Source organism: Alosa pseudoharengus, unplaced genomic scaffold, assembly GCF_046254945.1.
Source record: "Alosa pseudoharengus isolate Yale_2024_CS ecotype anadromous, Long Island Sound unplaced genomic scaffold, YU_APseudo_1.1 YU_APseudo_1.1_scf_15, whole genome shotgun sequence".
NCBI classification, from domain to species: Eukaryota; Metazoa; Chordata; class Actinopteri; order Clupeiformes; family Clupeidae; genus Alosa; species Alosa pseudoharengus.
In genome coordinates, this window is record NW_027468620.1 from 13987365 (window position 1) to 14010044 (window position 22680).

Genomic DNA, 22680 nt, shown 5'->3' on the forward strand with positions numbered 1-22680 from the left:
AGCCCTTGGAAGGGTGTTGACCCTAGAGGAGCTGGAGAGAGCCCTCCACAGTATGGAGAGTGGCAAAGCACCTGGGAACAGATCACCAGAGGGGTGCTGCCACTGAGCTGCTGTAGAGCAGTGCTCACTTTATTGCCAAAAAAGGGAGACATGACAGATATAAGGTCCTGGAGTCCTCTGCTCTGAATACAAACTGCTGTCTAAAGTTCTAGCAAATAGACTTGGGGAGGTTTTGGAGCAGGTAATTCACTCTGACCAGACCTACTGTGTGGCAGGCAGATTGATTCATAACAATGTTTCCTTCATTAGAGATGTTTTTTATATTGGCAAATATTTCAATCTGGATTTTGGTGTGGTTTCAATTGACCAAGAAAAAGCATTTGATAGGGTTGAGCATAATTATTTGTGGAATACTTTGTCAGCTTTTGGTTTCAGCCCCAATTTTATTCGAATGATTAAAGCATTGTATTGTGACATTGAAAGTATTCTCAAGGTTAATGGTGACTTGTGCGCTCCTTTTAAGGTATACAGTACAGAGGTGTCCGTCAAGGATGTCCCTTGTCGGGCATGCTGTATAGTCTGGCTATTGAACCTTTCCTTGTAAGGTTGAGGTAGGAGATTGTTGGAGTGAAAATTCCTAACTGTGATGATGTTTTTAAATTGTCAGCTTATGCTGATGATGTGGCTGTCCTTGTTAATGGCCAGAGAGATGTTGACACGCTTTTAAAAATATGCAATGAATTTAAGGTTGTTTCTTCAGCAAAGGTAAATTGGTCGAAAAGCATAGCCTTGCTGGTTGGGAGTTGGGTGATTGGTGAACCTGGTCTGCCTGATGGCTTAGTTTAGAACAGGGGTGGGTTTAAATACCTGGGTGTTTTCTTAGGTGATGATGTTTTTATACAAAATAATTTTGAGGGGGTAATTGAAAAAGTTAAAGGTCGTCTGGAGAAATGGAAATTTCTTTTCAGTATTACTTCATACAGGGGGTGTGTTCTTATTATTAACAACCTGGTTGCATCCTCTCTTTGGCATCGGCTGGCTTGTGTGGACCCTCCTTCAAACCTGCTACCGAAGATTCAGTCAGTCCTGGTTGATTTTTTCTGGGACACTCTACACTGGGTACCTCAGAGTGTTTTATATCTGCCTAAGGAGGATGGTGGACATGGACTTATTCATCTACAGAGTCGAACTGCTGCCTTCCGTCTGCAGTTTGTACAGCGTCTTCTCACAGGATCTGTGGACTCAAGCTGGAAAGCTACAGCCTGTTGTATTTTACAACATTTTAGGCTTAGATAGGCCTTTGTTCTGGTTTAATCCAAATAGAATTAATCTTAATTTGCTTCCTGCATTTTATAAGAATCTGTTTAAAGTCTGTGGCCGGTTGCACAAAGCACCTTAAGTTTTTTCCCTTAAGTATGACCCTTAAGGCTTAATTTCTCCTTAGGTAAGGGATTTACATAAGGGTGTTGCACAGAATACCTTAAAATGTTTCCTTAGTTAAGGAGAAACGTTAAGCGATTTACTGCATTGAAAGGGATTTTCTGGCACGAAAATTCTATAGTTTCCACGGAGATTGTTTAACAGCTGTACTAGCTGCCTTTGCCACGATGCCGTTAACCCACCGAACACAGTAAAGCTTAATTATTTATCATTCATCTTACCTTAATAATATTCGCGGAAATTATCCAGGTAGCAAGTAAAGCATGTTATATACATGAACTGAACAATACTAGCTGGCAAGTTAGAGATGATCCTGACTGTCATCAGTGCACCAACGTTTTGCCTAGCGAACCGAAGCGAAGCTCATAGGCTAACAAGACATCCACATGAATTGTTAACGTTAGCCTACGTAAACTACACAATAACAATACGGCATGTTTCTTATAGAAGCTAGGCCTATTTGACAGAGTAAGCATATTAACAGAGAGGTTTTATTTTGAATTGTCAAAAGTAGTCAATTCATGGGTTTCACCAGGTCCCTTTCCACAGGTGTAATAAATCAAGCACCTTGATTATCAATGCAGACTACATGGTGCTTGATTAATACACCTGTGGAAAGTAGGGTTGGGTATCGTTTGGGTTTTATCCGATACCGGTGCTAAATCGATACTTTTAAAACGGTGCCGGTGCCAAAACGGTGCCTGAACCGGTACTTTGTTTTTAAAATGTTTTAAATTAAAATGGTCTAAAGCATGAATTGTTTTTTTTTTATTGATAAGACAAATTTGAACAATTATACTGTTATATTCAATTTACTATCAATATCTCATTGCTCCTACGAATAATACATTTAAATCTTAAAACAGCTTGCCATGCATGCACACACAATGGTAAGCTCTGCTTTCATTTTAGAGGCTGTCGGTGTTGAAGTGTTTAGATTCCCAGCGCTAGCCTAGCAGGCAGCATTTTAACAGCAACTATGGCTATGCGCTAACACCAGTCAGCTGAGTTTAAATAGTGATAACGTACAGAGATGGTTTCGTAGCCTCTTTGACAGCTCAGTGACATCAGGTATGTAACCTTTTTGCCAGCGAACTTTTAACATGACCTTCATATTCATTGTGATGCTATACGGGCGTCATGCAGATGGAAGATTAATATCATGCCATTATGTTGTTTAGAACAGGGGTTTTCAAACTTTTTGTGTGTGTGGACCACTATTTGTAATGAAAAATTTCCGCGGACCACCTCATAATACCCTTAATAAAATGTCTATACACAGCCCTACCTGAATTATTCTGCACCTCTTAATAGGCCTACTAGCACTAAAACTAGGCCTATAACTGGGCATCACATCAGTAGGCTATCGTAAAAGCACCAATATGTCTAAAAAAAAAAAAGTTTTTTAATACTTCAAAATAGCATTTGATAAATTAACCTTACATTTCATTTTTCAGTAGCCATAATATGAAGTGTGTAGATTTAAACAAAATCTGGGTTGGTTCTTAGCGTGAGCTTTTACTGCCCAAGAAATTGGAACCGTGCTCGGAGTTTGAATTCTTGTTGTGAAATTCCACTGGAGCTCCAAGCGGTTTTGACTCTTCGAGTCACTGTACATAGCTAATTTAAATACACTTATGGGGTGGGTGTTTGCGTTTCTTTAGGAAGCCGTCTTGGTTTGTATAGAAATTAATAGGCTATTAATTGACACTCATAAAAGGGCGGATACAACAGGCTTGTTAAAAGAAAGTTTACTGCACACAACGGCTGCCACGTATTTCATTTATTTATTTACTCAATCGCCCGATGGCATAATCAAGTTCATTTCAACAACGTATTTTCTTAACAATATATTATTAAATGTATAACGTTACAGTAATAAGAACATCTGTCTGTCTGAGAGCGAGAGAGAGATAGAGAAGGGGGAGAGAGAAACAGAGAAAGAGAATAAGTTTTCTTTTCACCCTCCTTTTCTTGTACCTTTATGAGGAATCTGGCCCGACTCACTGTCAATCTCCTCATTATTAGTAGAACTAGACATCTGCCTCTTTTCTCTTCAGAGAACCTGTTGCCACCCACCGATCCATGTTGTGGTTCTAACCAGTTCTTCTAACCGTTAGCGCTTAGCGGCACTGCACTTGAACGTCACAGCCTAGCGCCACTAGCCTTTTAGTCACACAATAATCACACAATAACTACTATTTAATTTACATTTAAATTTGATATGAATATACATATTCTTAGAATATATGTTAGCATTTCCTGGTATAATAAAGGTTTAAAAAAATATTATTTTATATTTTATTTTGCTTTTCCACGGACCACCTGCAGTACCCTCACGGACCACTAGTGGTCCGCGGACCACAGTTTGGGAATGACTGGTTTAGAACACACCGTGAAATAAAGCTTTCACCTTGCTGATAACATTTCAAATAAATACCAGTTAGCGCATTAGCAAGGATATTGTGTAACATATAGGCTACTGTTGATGTTGTTTCATAGCCTTTTGCTTGTGTGTAGTTAGGCCCACTGCTAGATTTTGACAGGAGCTCGTGATATCGCTTTAAAGTAGGCCTAAGCACTTGGGCTCACGGAAGCTGTCAAACACTGTCCACTCGCCTATGTGGTGCACCCATCTGGTTTATACATCCAATGTTTATGTTAACTAATTGTATCTGGATGTGTTTCTATTAGAGCAAGACGTTAGAGATGGCGCATGACATGCAGTGATGCTTCGTATAAAAAATATATATATATATAAAAATAAAACGCTACTTAAGCACCGAAATGAGGCACCGAAATCCACGTTGTTATTCGATGCAGTTACTACCGTTTGCGTCGGCACCGGTGCCATATTAGAACCGTGTTTCGGTGCCCAACCCTAGTGGAAAGGGACCTGATGAAACCCATGATTATACTTCATTTATCAGCATCAATTCAGTTACTAATATGGTTAAGGTTAGCCTGGGTGTTCCCATGCTGCCTTGCGCGCGATTTGATTCACGCTGCTAAGGCAGCCTGGAAACTACCGCCCTAATTTTTGCCTCAGATAGGTAACCAATCACAGAACAGGGGGGAAAGCAAGACGATGATGAGCTATGCACAGACGCATTTGATAGACATCCGTGGCACCCAATAAACGGATCTGGGCATTTTTTTCAAATACGAGAAAATGAACGTTTGGTTCCCAGACCACGTCTCATTGAGAAGTGGTGGCGCTAGCCAGGCTAGGTTAAGGTATAGTCAGATGTTCCTTAAGTTTTTCCCGTTAGTTAGACTACTAAGGTCTTTTGTGCAACAGTTTAAGGGATTTTTTACAAGATAAGGGCAAACCCTTAAATACTTAAGGGAAAATGTTAAGGTGAAAACTTAAGGGTGTTTGTGCAACCGTTTTTATTTTAAGGGACCCTTAAATCAGATTTTAAGGGAAAAACATAACTTAAGGTGCTTTGTGCAACCGGCCACTGGTCTCCATTTATAACACAACGCCCACGACAGACAAGTTCATTATTTTGGTTGTTGAAGGAGCCTGGATTTAGTCCCTGGTACCTACTTCTAAGCTTATCAGCTCTGGAGTTACAACCCTTGGGGATCTAGTAGAGTTTGCTGGTCCTGATATCAGTAATAGCCATACTTTAGCTTAACACTTAGGTGTGAAGTCCATTATACTAGGATAGTTGATCAGCTACTTGGGAAATGGCGGTCTCTCCTAACTGGGGAGGAGATGCAATTGCTTGGAGATTATTTTTTTTGGGGGGGGGGGGTGTAGTCCTGACTCCTTTCCCCGACTTACTCTACTTCCAGATTTAACAGGTTGCACTGGTTGCTACTTACTCCCAGATTGTTTAGTTTTCCCAGGTCCTACAGCTGCAACTAGTAAATCATTGTATAAACTGTGTGTTCTCTCCCTAAATAAAAGGTCTCTAGACAAGAGGGTGGATACACCCTGACGTGAAGTTTTGCAGGTTTAAAATTATGTCAAACCACAATGGCGAGCGTTGTACAAGTCACCATTAACTAAAAAAGCTGGCAATCTACAATGGCGTATTCTGCATGGTGCAATAGCAGTGAATGCTTTTATTTAGTTTTAAATCCAATGGTTGATCAAGGGTGCCCTTTTTGTTCTGTAAGGGAGACTGTATTCCATTCCTTTATGCACTGCCAGAGGCTCAGACCTATTTTTGCTGTATTGATGACACTTTTAAATATGTACAAAAGCATTGCTTCAAGTGTCAGTTCCTAAACTTTCTGCTTGGGCAAGCAAAGATGGCAATATATGTTAGTCGTAAAAGGAAAGTTGAGAAGGATGTAGATGTTGATATCCTAATGGTGTTTTCTATTCTTGTAAGGTGTCGTATGTTGATTGATTTTCATTTTTATGAATCTATAAAGATTCTTGATGTTTTTGAGGAAAAATGGTGCTACAACAGCGTGATGTTGGACTTGGAACCGGAGGGTTGCCGGTTTGAACCCCGACCAGTAGGCACGGCTGAAGTGCCCTTGAGCAAGGCACCTAACCACTCACTGCTCCCCGAGCGCCGCTGTCAGCTCCGCCGCCGCCGAGTCAGCTCACTGCGCCGGGATTAGTGTGTGCTTCACCTCACTGTGTGTTCACTGTGTGCAGTGTGTTTCACTAATTCACGGATTGGGATAAATGCAGAGACCAAATTTCCCTCACGGGATCAAAAAGAGTATATATACTTATACTATATATATATATATATATATATATATATACGCTTATGTGTGTTGTTGATAATGACAAGCTACAGATTGCACATTACTTTAATTAACTTTCCTAACTTTTACTTTTTGAGTACAGTGTCATGTTGATCTTGATGTATTTTTAAGATTGTAATAAAGACTTTTTGAAAATTCAATTCTCTCTCTCTCTCTCAGTGTCCTATGGGACTTCGTCATTTATAAATGACGCTTTAAAAAATAACACAAGCCTCTAACCAATCATATTGTACCTTAAATATGTCATCTAAAATCCCCTCTAACCAATAAAATCAAAGATTATATGATGTCAGGATGCCATGTGATGCAACAAGGAAGTACAGGAGACAAGAGCACATGTTAGGTCACATGCATGAGTAGCATCATGGTAAGTCCATTTTTAAGCTATAAAACACACATAAATCACCAATAAAATATATAACTAAATAGCCTAAACAGTTTTTTAAACTATTTTAGTCATTTCATGTGAAGAAATCTACAAATCTTTCTTCAAAACAGTTAAAAAGTGCATGTCATGTATAAATGACAAAGTCCCATTAAGGGATAGAAATTTCCGTAATAGTTTCTACTGTTGTGGTGTAGATTCTACTGTTGTGATGCAGGGTCAAACTATTTATTCATACATCTTTCTTAGGAAGTTTCCAAGTTTTATGGTAAGGTGAGAGGGACAGCTATGCCTATTCCTGAGGGCAGTGAGGACAGTGAATCCAGCAGTGATGAGGACGAGGTAGTTGTAAGAGTGGAGCCCAGTGTAAGCAATGAGCAACAGGTAGACAGCGACAATGAGGGAGATGGTAGTAACGAAGGACAGGACGAGAATGAGGAGCCAGACAGTGAGGAGGATCTTCAACCAGGGATAGACCGTAGGTTGTTGTGGAAGTCAGCGATCCGTGCCCATTACCCAGTCCCTGCCTGGAAGATACGTCTGGCCACAGCAGAAAGGGTGCATTCACCAACCTATTATTTTAGGCAGATGTTCTCCCCTGAGTGCATCAAACACATTGTAGAGCAGACCAATCTCTACTCTGTACAGAGCAATGTAAACGCACCCCTGAATTGTTCAGAGAAAGAGATGGAGCAGTTCATTGGCTGTGCCTTTCATATGGGCATTTATGGTGTTCCTGCACAACGCATGTGCTGGCAGACACACTCTCGCATTGACAAAATTGCTGATGTGATGCCAATGAGAAGATGGGAACAGATCAAAGCCAACCTCCATTTCAATGACAACACTATGGAGGGCCCTCATAATCTAGGCCAAGATCAGACCATTTCTTGACTTTACAGTTGAGACCATGAGAAGCATCCCTTTGACTGAGCATCTAAGTATTGATGAGCAAATAATCCCTTTCAAAGGGAAGAGTCATTTGAAAAACTATAACCCCCAAAAGCCCCATAAATGGGGTTACAAGGTGTATGTGTTCTGTGACTCCAAGGGTATGGCATACAACTTTGAATTCCATGTTGGCAAAATTCAACCAGTCAGTGGGATGCCTGACCTGGGTGCAAGCAGCAATATAGTCCTGCGTGTAGCATCCATAATACCTCCATACCAGAATTTCAAGCTATACCATGACAACTGGTTTACTAGCATAGGGCTTGAAGTAGAAATGGCAAAGAAAGGTATCCACTGCCTTGGCACAGTCAGAACAAACAGGTTGAAAGGATGTCCCTTGAAAACAGACAAGGAAATGAAAAAAATGGGAAGGGGTTATTTTGAGGAGAAGGTTGCTATGTGTGAAGGGGTGCAGGTAATTGTTAACAGGTGGCAGGACAACCGCAGTGTTACTCTGCTTAGCACTTTCACAGGTGCACACCCAGTTTCTCAGGTCGAAAGATGGGACAAAAAGAAAAAAGAAACAATCAACGTGACATGCCCCACTTCTGTTGCAGTCTACAATAAACATATGGGGGGCGTTGATTTGATGGATTCACTCATAGCACTGTATCGAACGAAGATCAGGTCACGCAAGTGGTACCTTCGAATCTTTTTTCATGTCATGGACATGATTTGTGTCAATTCATGGTTACTCTACCGTCGAGACCGTGAGACAAGTGGTCAGTCACAGAGAGGGGAACTCAGTCTAAGGGAGTTCAAGTCAATCGTCGCTGATGTTCTCTGCTCAGAGGGCACAGAAAGGGCCAAACGGGGGCGGCCAAGTCAAGTGGAGACTCCCCGAAAGCAGGCTTGTAAGAGGAGGGAATCACGCCCTCAAGAAGAGGTTAGAAAGGATGGCATTGCCCACTGGCCATACTACACTGAAAAGCAAGGCAGATGCAAGAATGGTAACTGCTCAGGGCAAACAAGACTGAAGTGCAGGAAATGCGATGTTCACCTATGCTTCACACCAAAAAAGAACTACCTGGTTCAGTTTCATCAGTAATGTGACAAATTTGCATATTTTTTTGTATTTTTTATTCTTTTAGAATCATTCTGAAATGAAATTTTTAAAGTGTTTTTCAATAAAATATGTTCATGGATAATGAAGTCATTGTTATTTAATCAATTGTTTTTTACATTAAGAAATCACAGAAAAATATATACCCTAATGGGACAAAGTCATTTATAAATGACGATACCCCAAAATAAAGGTCAAAGGTCAATTTGGGAAAGTGAGCATAGGACATTTATTTTAGGCCTTAATACACATAAAATCAAAGGTAATTAAATTTTTTTAATGAATTTCCTTAATTAGTCCCATAGAGGGTTAAGAAACATTTATGGGATGATGAGCACATCCTCCAAACAAAGGAGTCTGCAGCTAATAGACCGACAGTGGACGGAATGTGCGGTTCTCAGAGTTTACTTTCCCTACAAGTCACTCTAGTCTCGAGTCACGCATACCCCCCTCACACCTCAGCAACCCCTCCCCCACCGCCAAGACTTCCACGTCTGCCAGCTCTCGTGCTCTCTCCCTTCACTACGGCTACACCACCTCCCCTCCAGGGGAAGCCATGGCGTTGCAATGCGTTTAGCATTTATTGCTTTTTGGTTGAATGTTTTTTGGAGGAAAAGACCCTCGTCGGTATTCATGGCATCTGAGAAGTATATGCTCTACCTGAAAGGATTGCAGCCTCTCTATAGAAGAGGGGGGGGGTTAAAGAAAATACTAATGTTCACATAATTGCTTTGCTGAATTCGATAAGGCTGCAGTAGAGGGGAAGGGGATAGAACAAACACAGGCTAAGGACACCAAGGTCTTTGATGCTGTCAGCTCCAATTGTGTGTGTGTGTGTGTGTGTGTGTGTGTGTGTGTGTGTGTGTGTGTGTGTGTCTGTCTGTGTGTGTCTGTGTACCAATGGGACAGAATCTTCTCTGTATACAAAGTGTCATTTTTGTTTTGGTTTTATTATTATCCACACTGTAGACCAACTATCCACGGTCCACATTCTGGTTCTGGTACCCATCCACCCACCCAGAGATGATATTTCAGCGAAGTGACGCAGTCATATACAGTACACCCCTGCCAGTGAGGACAAGTTCTCTCTCTTCATCTCTCACTTTGCCCTTCAACACATTTATGAAGCGCACATAGCATTAGCTGTATAAATGTACCCACAGCATTGGGGACACTCAATCTCAGTCTGAGACAAACAGCTAGAGTTGTTCCCGTGCCCTCACTCACACACACACACACACACACACACACACACACACACACACACACACACACACACACACACACACACACACACACACACACACACACACACACACACACACACACACACACACACACACACACACACACACACACACACACACACACACACACACACACACACACACACACACACACACACACGTGATAAAAAAAAAAACACAGCAGATAGAAAATGGCCAGAGCCTAATTCATACACAGACACAGACACAGACACAGACACAGACACAGACACAGACACACACACAATCTGTGTGGATGTGCTGATATCATCATCTCATGTTGAGCGCACAGCTGCTCTAACAAAAACAACAGAAACTGTAATCGGCCACTCTGGCAGACACACACACACACAGGCTCTCGCACCCACCCATCACAAATGATCAGTGACAACATTTCCTTCAGAACAAACACATTCTCACACACACACACACCAGTGGAAATGTGGAGAGCTAGGTCGACTTCAGCAGCTTGTCCTAGAGTGTTTATACTGACGCGATACAGCTTAGTCGAGCCACTTGCTAATTAGCCACACACTGCCTCTTCCAACTACACACAGGTACAGCTAAGGTTCTCTCCTGTCGCCAGCTAACACACACACACACACACACACACACACACACACACACACACACACACACACACACACACACACACACACACACACACACACACACACACACACACACACACACACACACACACACACACACACACACACACACACACACACACACACACACACACACACAGCTTGATGCACCAACATCTCCAGTGAGCAGCACCGCTTATCTCCACACACACACACGTCCATCCCAGCCTCTTCTCCCCACGTGAGGGTACTGAACCCTAATCATCCCCCCCCTTGCGCAGGGTTAGGTTAGTCTGGCTTCCTCTCTAGCTAACATAAAAGAGGGCTTATCCGTTCATCTGGCTGGGTGGAGATGGGGGTGGGAGGCAGTGGTGATGTTTTAATGATGGAAATGTGATCTGGTACTTGATAACGTGCATCGGTAAATCCTGCATTGGAGACTGAGTCACATGCATCCATGCTCTACTGTACATGAGGATGTGGATGTGGATGCTGACGTGTGACCAAATTCTTGACCGTTTACTTGGCTGTTTACTAACAGTACGGCCACCCAGCCTTGGCACCCGTGTGAGTTTATAGTATTGAGCAATATTTGGAACATTGTTCCTCACCCTGGCCTTGGGTTTGCATAAATCAGAGCTGATAAAAATCAAAATACATTTTTTTCTTTAGACCTCCTAAGCAGCAACAATTATACCTTATATGGTGCTGTGAACAGCAATTGGACTTTCATTTGCCTTTTTCTTCAGCTGTGCAACAGAGAGAAACCACTGAAGTACTGAACTATCCACCCAACCAGAACCTGTTGTCGCTATTTGAATTGCGAACAAGGTCACCTGATGGGGAGGACAGTGCCCCCTGGTGGCAGCTCACGTACACTGAACATTTCTTAACGATTAAAAATGCATAAATGAATTGCATAAATGAACAAACACAAACAACCTTAACAATGGCCGTCTTAAATGAGCTTATCCCAGACTCAATCCTTAATACCATTTCAGTCTGAACTCCCATTATCTATATAAAATGTCAATATTTATCATTATACATGACTATATGAGCATGACAATGTGTGTCTATTCTGACTGATAAATATGAGTAAGTAAACAGCAGATGTTTAAAGAGTTTGCTATTTACAATGTGGCTGCCCCTGAGTTTTCATATACCCATCATATGAAGCCAACACAAAGGCAACCATGCAATCCATTTTTGTCCACATGCACTGATAAAACCATGGCTTTGAATAAGAATGTGTGTCCTGCATAAATAAATACAAATGTAGCCTTGAAGCATAGCCGCATTAGCTATACTGTACATCCGAAGATAGACCCGGCTATGCCATCAGTCCATGACACGACTGACTGGTCTTGTGGGGAGATGGGGATGGAGAATGGAGAAATCCCATAAGGCTGACAGACAGGACCCTACCAGTCGGCCTGTGCCTTGGGTGGCATTACGGATCGGTGGCGGACAGTGTATGCGTGTGTGTGATTGACAGGTTGGGGCTTTTGGAGGGTTCCATGCGTGGGGGGCTTACCGTTGTCCATGGAGGTCCGGGCGATGCTGAGGAGCTGGGGGGAGCAAGCCTCCAGCACCTGCTGGTGCACCGACACGTAGCGCAGAGTCCACCATGGCAGCAGCTGCAGCAAGAGACACGGTTAAATCGTAAAAATCGTAAATCAGGATTCTTGGACAGGAATTTGGGAATTTGGTCTCTGCATTTATCCCATCCGTGAATTAGTGAACACAAAGAGCACACAGTGAACACAGAGTGAGGTGAAGCACACACTAACCCGGAGCAGTGAGCTGCCTTGCTACAGCGGCGCTCGGGGAGCAGTAAGGGGTTAGGTGCCTTGCTCAAGGGCACTTCAGCCGTTCCTACTAGTCGGGGATAGAACCGGCAACCCTCTGGTTACAAGTCCGAAGCCCTAACCAGTAGGCCATGACTGTCCCAAACAACAAGTTAAACAACACTTCCACTGGAGAGACGCAGTGAAACAACACTTGCACTGGAAATGGCTCAACAACACTTGGTAGTGTAGATGAACAGAAAAAAAAAAGCTAAGTCACACAAACATCCCCTCCCCCAACAAATTCATACACACACACACACTGTAAGCCCCATTGGCAACAAACAAACAAACAAACAAACACACACACCCATCTATGCTAAATCCTGACAAACATATTTATACACAAAAACACCACTCAGGGACATTTCCACTGCTGAGGCAGCAAGAGGAGCCTCTCAGCTTGACCGGGGAAAAAGGTAACACAAAGTGGTACATAGAGAATGGCTCATAGCCAACAGAGGTGTGTGTGTGTGTGTGTGTGTGTGTGTGTGTGTGTGTGTGTGTGTGTGTGTGTGTGTGTGTGTGCGTGTGCGTGTGTGTCCATATTCTATAATCATTGCACCTGCATCAGGTTCAGCATTGTGTGTGTGTGTGTGTGTATATGTATGTGAGCATCTCTGGTGGGGACTATATACGTGTAAGATTGTGTGCTCGGGTGTGTGTGTGTGTGTGTGTGTGTATGTATGTATGTGTGTGTGCCTATTTCTACTATAACACAGGGTGTGGGTGTGTGTGGGAGGGGGGGTAGGGGGCTGAGGAGTGTGTGGCCCTCTAGCAGAATATCCTGTGGCTCTCTCCTCTTATTTAAAAAACGCACACAGCGATGTTTTAACCAAGGGTCACCTGACAGGGTGTTAATGGTCGCTTGTGAGGGGCATTATTATTCTCTGCACGTGCACACACACGCACTCACACACACACATGCACACGGCTGTCAGCTGTATGTTCCTGCTTCAGTTACGGCTGGTGTGGGAGTGCTAGTCATGTAGAAAGTGTGTGTGTGTGTGTGTGTGTGTGTGTGTGTGTGTGTGTGTGTGTGTTGCGGGTGCAATTGAGGAGGTGTGGGTGTTGATGGCAAGCGACTGGCGTTAGGGGTTGGAGTGTCCTTGAGTCTGCCCACCCCACTCCAGCAAGAACACTGCTAAGGTGCTCAAAGTTAATACCCTGCACCTTATTTGCATTTTAAAGCCTGAATGAAGGGTGCGCATCCGTGTGCACGAAATGTGTGGACGCCCGTGGATGTGTGTGCGTGTGTGAGATTGTGTGTGTGTGTGTGTGTGTTTGTGTGATTGTGTGTGTGTGTGAGATTGTGTGTGTGTGTGAGATTGTGTGATTGTATGTGTGTGTGTGTGTGTGTGTGTGTGATTGTGTGTGTGTGTGAATGTGATTGTGTGTGTGCGATTGTGTGTGTGCGATTGTGTGTGTGCGATTGTGTGTGTGTGTGGTTGTGTGTGTGTGTGTGCGATGGTGTGTGTGTGTGTGATTGTGTGTGTGTGAGTGTGAGTGTGTGTGATTATATGTGTGTGTGTGTGTGTGTGTGTGTGTACACATGTTTATGTTCCTTGAGTCTCTAATCACTCTGTGGAGAAATTAATCCTGCTGAACAGGCGGGTGTTGATAGGGCTGGTTGAGGTGGTGGGGGGGGCGGGGGGGTGATTGCGTGGAAAAAAAGGACTCAAATACATCACCCACCAACACACATTAGCTCCATGAAAACACATTGTGCACACAATGGCAGTCTGCTGGTGGAACAAAATGGCTGGTGGCTATCTCTGATGCTATCGCACGTAGCCCCAGCCATCAGCCTTCACAGCATGCGCTTATGCAACATTCATTCCAATACCGAGCCCATAAAATGTATACAAGTTACCCGCAATACAGCCCAAATGTGCCAGCACGCCACCCTACATCCCTACCCCCCCTACCCGCTCACACACACACACAAAAAGACAAACCCAAACACACACACACACCTTAAACACAAAGGTAATAAGATGCATGGCTTTCCACTCTTTGTTTCATCCAGCATACACCTGCATCAATCTGGGGTGTTGCCGGGCTTGTTGAAAAAGTGTGTGTGTGTGTGTGTGTGTGTGGGGGGGGGGGGGGGGGGTGCTTATATACCCGTGCATGCCCTGAATGTTCGTGTTTGTTCATGTCTTTGTTTAGATTTTAGATGGATGCCTATATTTAGATTGATGACTGTGTACATGTATGTGTGTGTGCATGCGCGAGGGCATGTGCGTGTGCGTATACGTGAGTGTTTTTTAGATTTGTGTGTGTGTGTGCATGTGTGTGTGTGTGTGTGTGGTGTCTGTGTGTGTACTTAGAAGGATGGATGTTTCTAGAAGTGTGTGTATGCATGTGACTAATTATGTGTGTGTGTGTGTGTGTAGTGAAAGCCTGTAAATTAGTCGTATGAGCATGTCATGGGGGCAGTGCGTGGAGCTGGGACTGGAATGGAACTAGACGTTGGCCACTGCTTCAGATACATAGCAGTCACATGAGGCCATTAAAAAAACAAGGGCGTCAATCACTCCTTACCCTGTCAATCAAGCAGACAGGCAGCTAGATGTAGGAAAGTGTTATCCTGTCGCAACACACATCAACCCAAAACATTACACCTCTACACGAGTATGTCATACATGACAATTCTATGCATCTTAATAGAGCTATAGACCTTTGAATAATGACACAATCTTTGACAGAGAAAAAAATGCATTCTGCCAGCTAGCAGTGAGGTAATGAGGATTTATAATGGCGCTGAAGGGGGTTATAAATTCAATGGAAATCTGAAGGGAATGATTAAAGGTGATGTGGTACAGAGTGTGAGTGTGCGTGTATGCGTGTGTGCGTGTGTGGAGAGAGATGAGATGCCTGTGTGAGTATGTAGAATTGGAGAGTAGTGTAGGGGTGTGTGTGTGTGTGTGTGTGTGTGTGTGAGATGTGATGAGGTGGCAGATGAGTGAGTATGTAGGGTTGGGGATTAAAGTAGGTGTGTGGGTGTGTGTGGAGAGAGATGAGATACCTGTGTGAGAATGTAGAGTTGGGGAGTAGAGTAGGTGTGTGTGTGAGTGTGTGTGAGTGTGTGTGTGTGTGTGTGTGTGTGTGTGTGTGTGTGTGTGTGTGTGTGTGTGTGTGTGTGTGTGTGTGTGTGTTAGGGGTGTGAATCTCTCATGTAAAAGACGATACGATTCGCATCTAGGTACATGGGCACGATTCGTTACAAGAAAAGATACATGTTCATAAAAAACGATTCAGTACGATTTTGATGCGATTCGATGCAGTTCAAGAATGGAAAGCATTCTGAAAGATGTTTTATCATTTGCTCAAGGTGCACATTAATTTTATATTATCAGTGATCATGGTCATGGTTGTCAATTAGGCAAAAAAATGTGTGAATATGATTATCTAAACTGAGGTTTGTTTCATATACTGTATTGAAATGAAAAAAGAATAGTCTACATTTCAGTCAAACACAGCAGCCAAATACAATATTTTTTTTATAGACTTTATAGATTTTATAGAGTTATATCTGATTGTTTTCATGGAGCTGTAGCCTTGTTGATGTAAGACAATACCGAAATAAAATAAAACAATGCTTAAGACACTCTTGGCCTTTTCTCATATAGCCTACAAGAATAAAATAGGCCTACATATCAATGAACTCTCTGGGTTTATTTTGTTCCAACGGTAGACCTAATGCAGAAACCTATAATGCCACAAGTCTGAGTGAATATGAAAAAAATAATTGGCTAACAATTTGTGCATCGTTTTAGCAAGGGCCAAATTATTATTTAACATTAAGGAAATCCCTTCATCAAACGTAAGGCTATACTCTACAGACTATCGTTGCTGTTTAGTGTTTAATTTCGCGCTGGATTTTGAAAAACAAGAGTAAAAACTGTAAAACAAACGACCGAGTGCGAGTTGTCACGTGCTTAAGTTGCAGTAGATGTATGGGTAATGAGGTCATTTGACAACTTTGGGCAATGAATGTAGCCAAAAACGAACTGCATTACCCACAATTCCATGCCACGTATAGTTTGACGTGGGATGAACGCGCTGCTTGGAACGTAATTGAGAGTCTGAGCAAGCAGAAAAGGTTGTGAACCGATTCATAACAAGAAAATCGATATAACGACCGGTTCATTTCCGGTTTATTCTGATACGGGGCTTCACGTATCGATGTAGCCGTATCTTACACGTTAAAAACGGATACCGATACGTATCGGTTAATCTTTACACCCCTAGTGTGTGTGTGTGTGTGTGCGTGTGTGTGATGTGATGAGGTGGCGGATGTGTGAGTATGTAGGGTTGGGGAGTAGAGTAGGTGTGTGTGTGTGTGTGTGTGTGTGTGTGTGTGTGTGTGTGTGTGTGTGTGATGTGATGGATGTGTGAGTATGTAGGGTTGGGGAGTAGAGTAGGGGCGTGTGTGTGTGTGTGTGTGTGTGTGTGTGTGTGTGTGTGTGTGTGTGTGTGTGATGAGGTGGCGGATGTGTGAGTATGTAGGGTTGGGGAGTAGAGTAGGTGTGTGTGTGTGTGTGATGAGGTGGCGGATGTGTGAGTGTGTAGGGTTGGGGAGTAGAGTAGGTGTGTGGGTGTGTGTGTGTGTGTGATGTGATGAGGTGGCGGATGTGTGAGTATGTAGGGTTGGGGAGTAGAGTAGGTCATTTGGTGTCTCACCTGGAAGGAGTCCAGCTGGGGCCGGCAGGTGACCAGCAGCACGCGGGCCAGGAGGAGGCAGAAGGGGTTGGCCACCAGGCTGTAGACCGACTCGCCATCCAGCAACAGACTACTGAGAAGAGACTCATGCAGAACCTGAGGCTGGGGATGGGGGGGGGGGAGAGAGGGAGAGAGAGACAGAGAGAGGGGGGGGGAGAAAGTAAGTAAGAGAGAGGGGGGGGGAGAAAGTAAGTAAGAGAGAGAGAGAGAGAGAGAGAGAAAGAGAAAGAGGGAGAAAGAGAAAGAGGATGAGAAGGAGGTGGAGAACATGGTGAGTTGAGAGAGAGGGTGACAGAGAGGGGATGTGCAGAGGGAGGGTGAAATGGAGGAGAATGAGAGTTAAAGAGATGGAGAGGTAGACAGAGGGTGGATTAACAAAAGATGAAAAATAAGAGATATGAGAGAAAACAAAAAAACAGAAGAGAGGGGGAATGAGGCAAAACATTACTATTTGCTGAATATCATTTTGACCAATCAAGAAACCACAGTCCACTCATTACTGTTTGGAGCAAGTGTAGCAGTAGTGGATGTTAAGCAGAAGCCTCACGCTGCGATGTGACACTCCGTTCCAGTGCTGACGCAGAGCCGCGGAAGCTCTTGTTTAGTCCCCTCACCCACGCTGTGCTTTTAATCTCCCACATAATGTTCTTCCAGGGAACAGATAAATCAAAGATGGCACCAAAAACTCTTAGACAGCACAATCGGAGCTCTCGGGTGAAATTGCAGCAGGGTGGGGTGTGTATGTGTGTATGTGTGTGTGAACTGAGAGGATTAGGGGGGTGTATGCAGGGCAGGCTCTCCTCACCCCAGCAATAATTGGGACCCCAGAGAGACATTACCCAGAGTTCCCCTGTCCCACTTTATACATCCTCATTAGCCAGAGCAGAGGTCCCGCTGAGGTCACTTTTATCACACCATATATCACGACGGGTCTCCTCTTACACACACACACACACACACACACTCTTTTTCACATTCATAAGCCACTGAGTTCTGGGTGAGAGGGAGGTATTCCTGGTCACAGGTCATATACTCCTGGATGATGCACTGCAGGGTCAGCAGCCATTAAGCCTCACTCACATGGAAACTGAGTGAGTGCTGCAAGCGTACAGCTGACAAAACAGCTGCCTGCAAAACCACGGCTCTGGTATCAGCAAAACGACACTGGTAATCTTACTGCGGATAACCCTCGTATTGAACAGAAAAGGAATTCCTTTCAAATAGCCTGGCTGCTTACATTAATCTATGACAACAGTGCACTGCACTTCCATTGCAGACTCCAAGCACCCTTAAGCTATTTAAAGTGTTTGGCTGATGTGAAATAAAATATTAACATTCAAAATCACAATGCTACACATTGGTAGAATGGTACATGACGGACATATACTGTATTGTCTAATAGATGGAAGCAAGTGTGTGTTAGTGTGTGTGAGTGTTGATTTTTACTTCTGTCCAATGCGGTGAGTGCACACACACACGACCTGTAGGGCTCTCCTCCCCAGCGCTGCAGCCTACTGCGTCCCAGAGACATGGCTGTGTGAGTTCCCAGCGTGCAGTAAGCAGCTCAAGTGAGCTTACATGACGCACAATAGGGGGGGGGGGGGGGGGGGGGTGTGGGCTTGTGTTTCTGTGGTTCCTCCAGATGTGTGTGTGTGTGTGTGTGTGTGTGTGTGAGAGAGAGACTTGAGTGTGGTTAGTGTGTGAGGCTGTGAGCCCCTGACAGACGGGTGGTGTGATTGTGATTGCGTGTGCGTGTGCGTGTGCGTGTGCGTGTGCGTGCGCATGTGTGTGTCGGGAGGTAGATGGGCTGCTTACCTCTGACAGGGACTGCAGTAAGGAGGCCGGCAGCAGGTCAGGCACGTGCAGGCTGACTGGAGGTCCTGTCCAGTTACTCTGAACAAAGAGGTGGAGACAGGCCACAGCTACTGCCAACAGAGCTGTCTGCCTACATCAGAGAGAGAGAGAGAGAGAGAGAGAGAGAGAGAGAGAGAGAGAGAGAAAGGGATGGAGAGAGAAAGGGATGGAGGGATAGAGGGAGAGAGGGCAAGAGGAGAGAGAGAGAGAAACAAAATAAGAGAAACAAAATCCTTCATTTACTAACATCAACAGTACAACTGAGTGTTGAAACTACAACCACAGATGTGAAAAAGTGTTTTACCCCTTCCTGATTTTTTTTTTTGCATGTTTGTCACACCTAAATGTTTCAGATCATCAAACACATTTATATATAAGACAAAGATAACACAAATAAACACAAAATGCAGTTTTTAACTAAAGGCTTTTATTATTAAGGGGGAAAAAAAGGATGTCCGGCCCTTCAGGTGATTCAGATGTGATGCTTACATGTGGACATTATGTGTGAAGCACATTGACGCGCATGAACTCTCATAGGAATCTCTGCATGGTTGAATGTGGTTTAACACGTACATGAGCAGAATCTCCGGATGTTCTTCTCTTCGTTCAGACATGAGCTCATTTAATGTCCGTCGGAAATACTAGGAGGGGAGTAGTGTAAGAGCTGGCGAAGTTCGGAGTTCCAAATGTCTGGTTGTGCTGTTCAGATAAACGGCCCAACCGATTGACATCCGCAGAACATGCAGACTTACACCTATGTCTGAAAGCAGCTATACAGACACACACACACAGCTAATCTCTCCACCGCTTCAAAGTAACACAATGCAGGAATTCCTATTTCTGTCACTTCTCAACATATTGGACATCCATTAAGCGCTAAGGGAGTAACTATCAATCATCTAAATCCAACGAAAAGGGTCATGCTCCCACCAACGATAACAATGTTACTTGGCAAAATATCATGCACTCACTCCCCTCCTCACTCCCCAACACCAGCATCCCAATGCTGCACCCACTCCCCAACACCAGCATCCCAATGCTGCACCCACTCCCCTCCTCACTCCCCAACACCAGCATCCCAATGCTGCACCCACTCCCCAACACCAGCATCCCAATGCTGCACCCACTCCCCTCCTCACTCCCCAACACCAGCATCCCAATGCTGCACCCACTCCCCAACACCAGCATCCCAATGCTGCACCCACTCCCCTCCTCACTCCCCAACACCAGCATCCCAATGCTGCACCCACTCCCCAACACCAGCATCCCAATGCTGCACCCACTCCCCAACACCAGCATCCCAATGCTGCACCCACTCCCCAACACCAGCATCCCAATGCTGCACCCACTCCCCTCCTCACTCCCCAACACCAGCATCCCAATGCTGCACCCACTCCCCAACACCAGCATCCCAATGCTGCACCCACTCCCCTCCTCACTCCCCAACACCAGCATCCCAATGCTGCACCCACTCCCCTCCTCACTCCCCAACACCAGCATCCCAATGCTGCACCCACTCCCCAACACCAGCATCCCAATGCTGCACCCACTCCCCTCCTCACTCCCCAACACCAGCATCCTAATGCTGCATCCACTCCCCTCCTCACTCCCCAACACCAGCATCCCAATGCTGCACTCACTCCCCAACACCAGCATCCCAATGCTGCACTCACTCCCCTCCTCACTCCCCAACACCAGCATCCCAATGCTGCACCCACTCCCCAACACCAGAATCCCAATGCTGCACCCACTCCCCTCCTCACTCCCCAACACCAGCATCCCAATGCTGCACTCACTCCCCTCCTCACTCCCCAACACCAGCATCCCAATGCTGCACCCACTCCCCAACACCAGCATCCCAATGCTACACTCACTCCCCTCCTCACTCCCTAACACCAGCATCCCAATGCTGCACCCACTCCCCAACACCAGCATCCCAATGCTGCACCCACTCCCCTCCTCACTTCCCAACACCAGCATCCCAATGCTGCACTCACTCCCCTCCTCACTCCCCAACACCAGCATCCCAATGCTGCACTCACTCCCCTCCTCACTCCCCAACACCAGCATCCCAATGCTGCACTCACTCCCCTCCTCACTCCCCAACACCAGCATCCCAATGCTGCACCCACTCCCCTCCTCACTCCCCAACACCAGCATCCCAATGCTGCACTCACTTCCCTCCTCACTCCCCAACACCAGCATCCCAATGCTGCACCCACTCCCCAACACCAGCATCCCAATGCTGCACCCACTCCCCTCCTCATTCCCCAACACCAGCATCCCAATGCTGCACTCACTCCCCTCCTCACTCCCCAACACCAGCATCCCAATGCTGCACTCACTCCCCTCCTCACTCCCCAACACCAGCATCCCAATGCTGCACTCACTCCCCTCCTCATTCCCCAACACCAGCATCCCAATGCTGCACCCACTCCCCTCCTCACTCCCCAACACCAGCATCCCAATGCTGCACTCACTCCCCTCCTCACTCCCCAACACCAGCATCCCAATGCTGCACCCACTCCCCTCCTCACTCCCCAACAGCAGGCGCAGCAGCCAGAAGGAGAGAGGGAGCGACGGAAGAGAAAAGGAGAGGACAGGACCAGGGGCTGCAGTAAAGGGTGGGGGGGGGGGGCTTTAGTGCCGGAACGCACACTCTCTCAGGTCTTTATCACTCCCTCCCTCCCTCCCTCACTCCCTCCCTCCCTCCCTCATTCACTCACTCCCTCCCTCCCTCACTCACTCAGAGCTGGACCGCCAGATACCAGGAGTGCGAGGCGATGCCAAGACGTCCTTATTAAAAATGAATAACTCATTACAGCAGGAGGGGGCCGTAGGGTGGAGGGGCTGGAGGTGGTCACGGGTGGTGCTGGTGGTTGGTGCACTATCAGTGAGGGGGCGACAGGCTGACTTGTAATTCAGCTTGTATTCAGTCCAATGCAAAAAAAGAGCATCTCAATCACCCCTCCAGCCTCCTGCTCCTAATCCCCAGAAACCCCTCATTAAAGTGTAATCGCCGGCTGCCATTTTGTGGGGTCCCCAGCTCTCTTGACTGCAAGGCAGGCAGGCCGGCAACTCTTCAAAGTGCCAGAGTCAGTGAGGGTTATAATGGGTGGAGAGCTAGATGGATGGGTGGACAAGCTGGGGTTTAATTAAACTCAACTTTCACAGAGTGTGCACATATGAAATGATGAAAAGATGGAGAGAGAGAGGGAAAAAAATCATAACTTATAGATGACTTCCCAGGGCTTGTCTTGTCTGTGGGGTGGGTGGGAGTGAGAGAGTGTGTGTGTGTGGTTAACCTACCTTTCCAGGCGGTCATCCTCAGTGCGGTCGCTCAGGTAGGCTAGCACCTTCCTCTCCAGGTAGGCCTCGATGGTCTCCCCCTCCACAGCCTCCGACTCGGCCCCCAGGAGGTCCAGCACCTGGGGGCTCAGAAGAACCGCCTCAAAGTCCCCCTCCAACAGGCTCTGGAGCAGGGGGCCACCCTCTAACACACACACAACACACACACACGAGAAGGAAAGAGTAACAGTAGATAAGAGTCTGACACAGGAAAAGAAAGGGTGATGTTTCCCAATTACTTCAAATCTAGATGGTAGAGAAACAGACAGTTTCTGCGTCTGTAAGGGCCGCAGTCCTTAGGGATGCACTGATTGTGAAATTCTGGGCTTATAACAATGTTTACAATAACAATTTGGCTGATAACCGATGCCGACACCAATACCAATGTTTGTTTACTTTGTTTTTGTTATCCATCATACCTGTTTAGTGGCTGGCTCCTTATACATAAAAGAAAGTCTTTCAGCCC

General features: G+C 45.3%; 1 protein-coding gene across 1 annotated transcript in view; it reads right to left on the reverse strand.

Moving 5' to 3' along the window:
* ttc27 (tetratricopeptide repeat domain 27) overlaps window positions 1-22680 on the reverse strand; it is a 120110-nt gene that overhangs the window by 91665 nt on the left and 5765 nt on the right. The window contains exons 2-5 of the mRNA XM_076285651.1: window positions 22176-22359; window positions 18828-18957; window positions 16974-17114; window positions 11972-12074 (exon numbers count right to left, since the gene is read on the reverse strand). Coding sequence (XP_076141766.1) covers window positions 11972-12074; window positions 16974-17114; window positions 18828-18957; window positions 22176-22359 — 558 coding nt within the window. The remainder of the gene's footprint in view (window positions 1-11971; window positions 12075-16973; window positions 17115-18827; window positions 18958-22175; window positions 22360-22680) is intronic.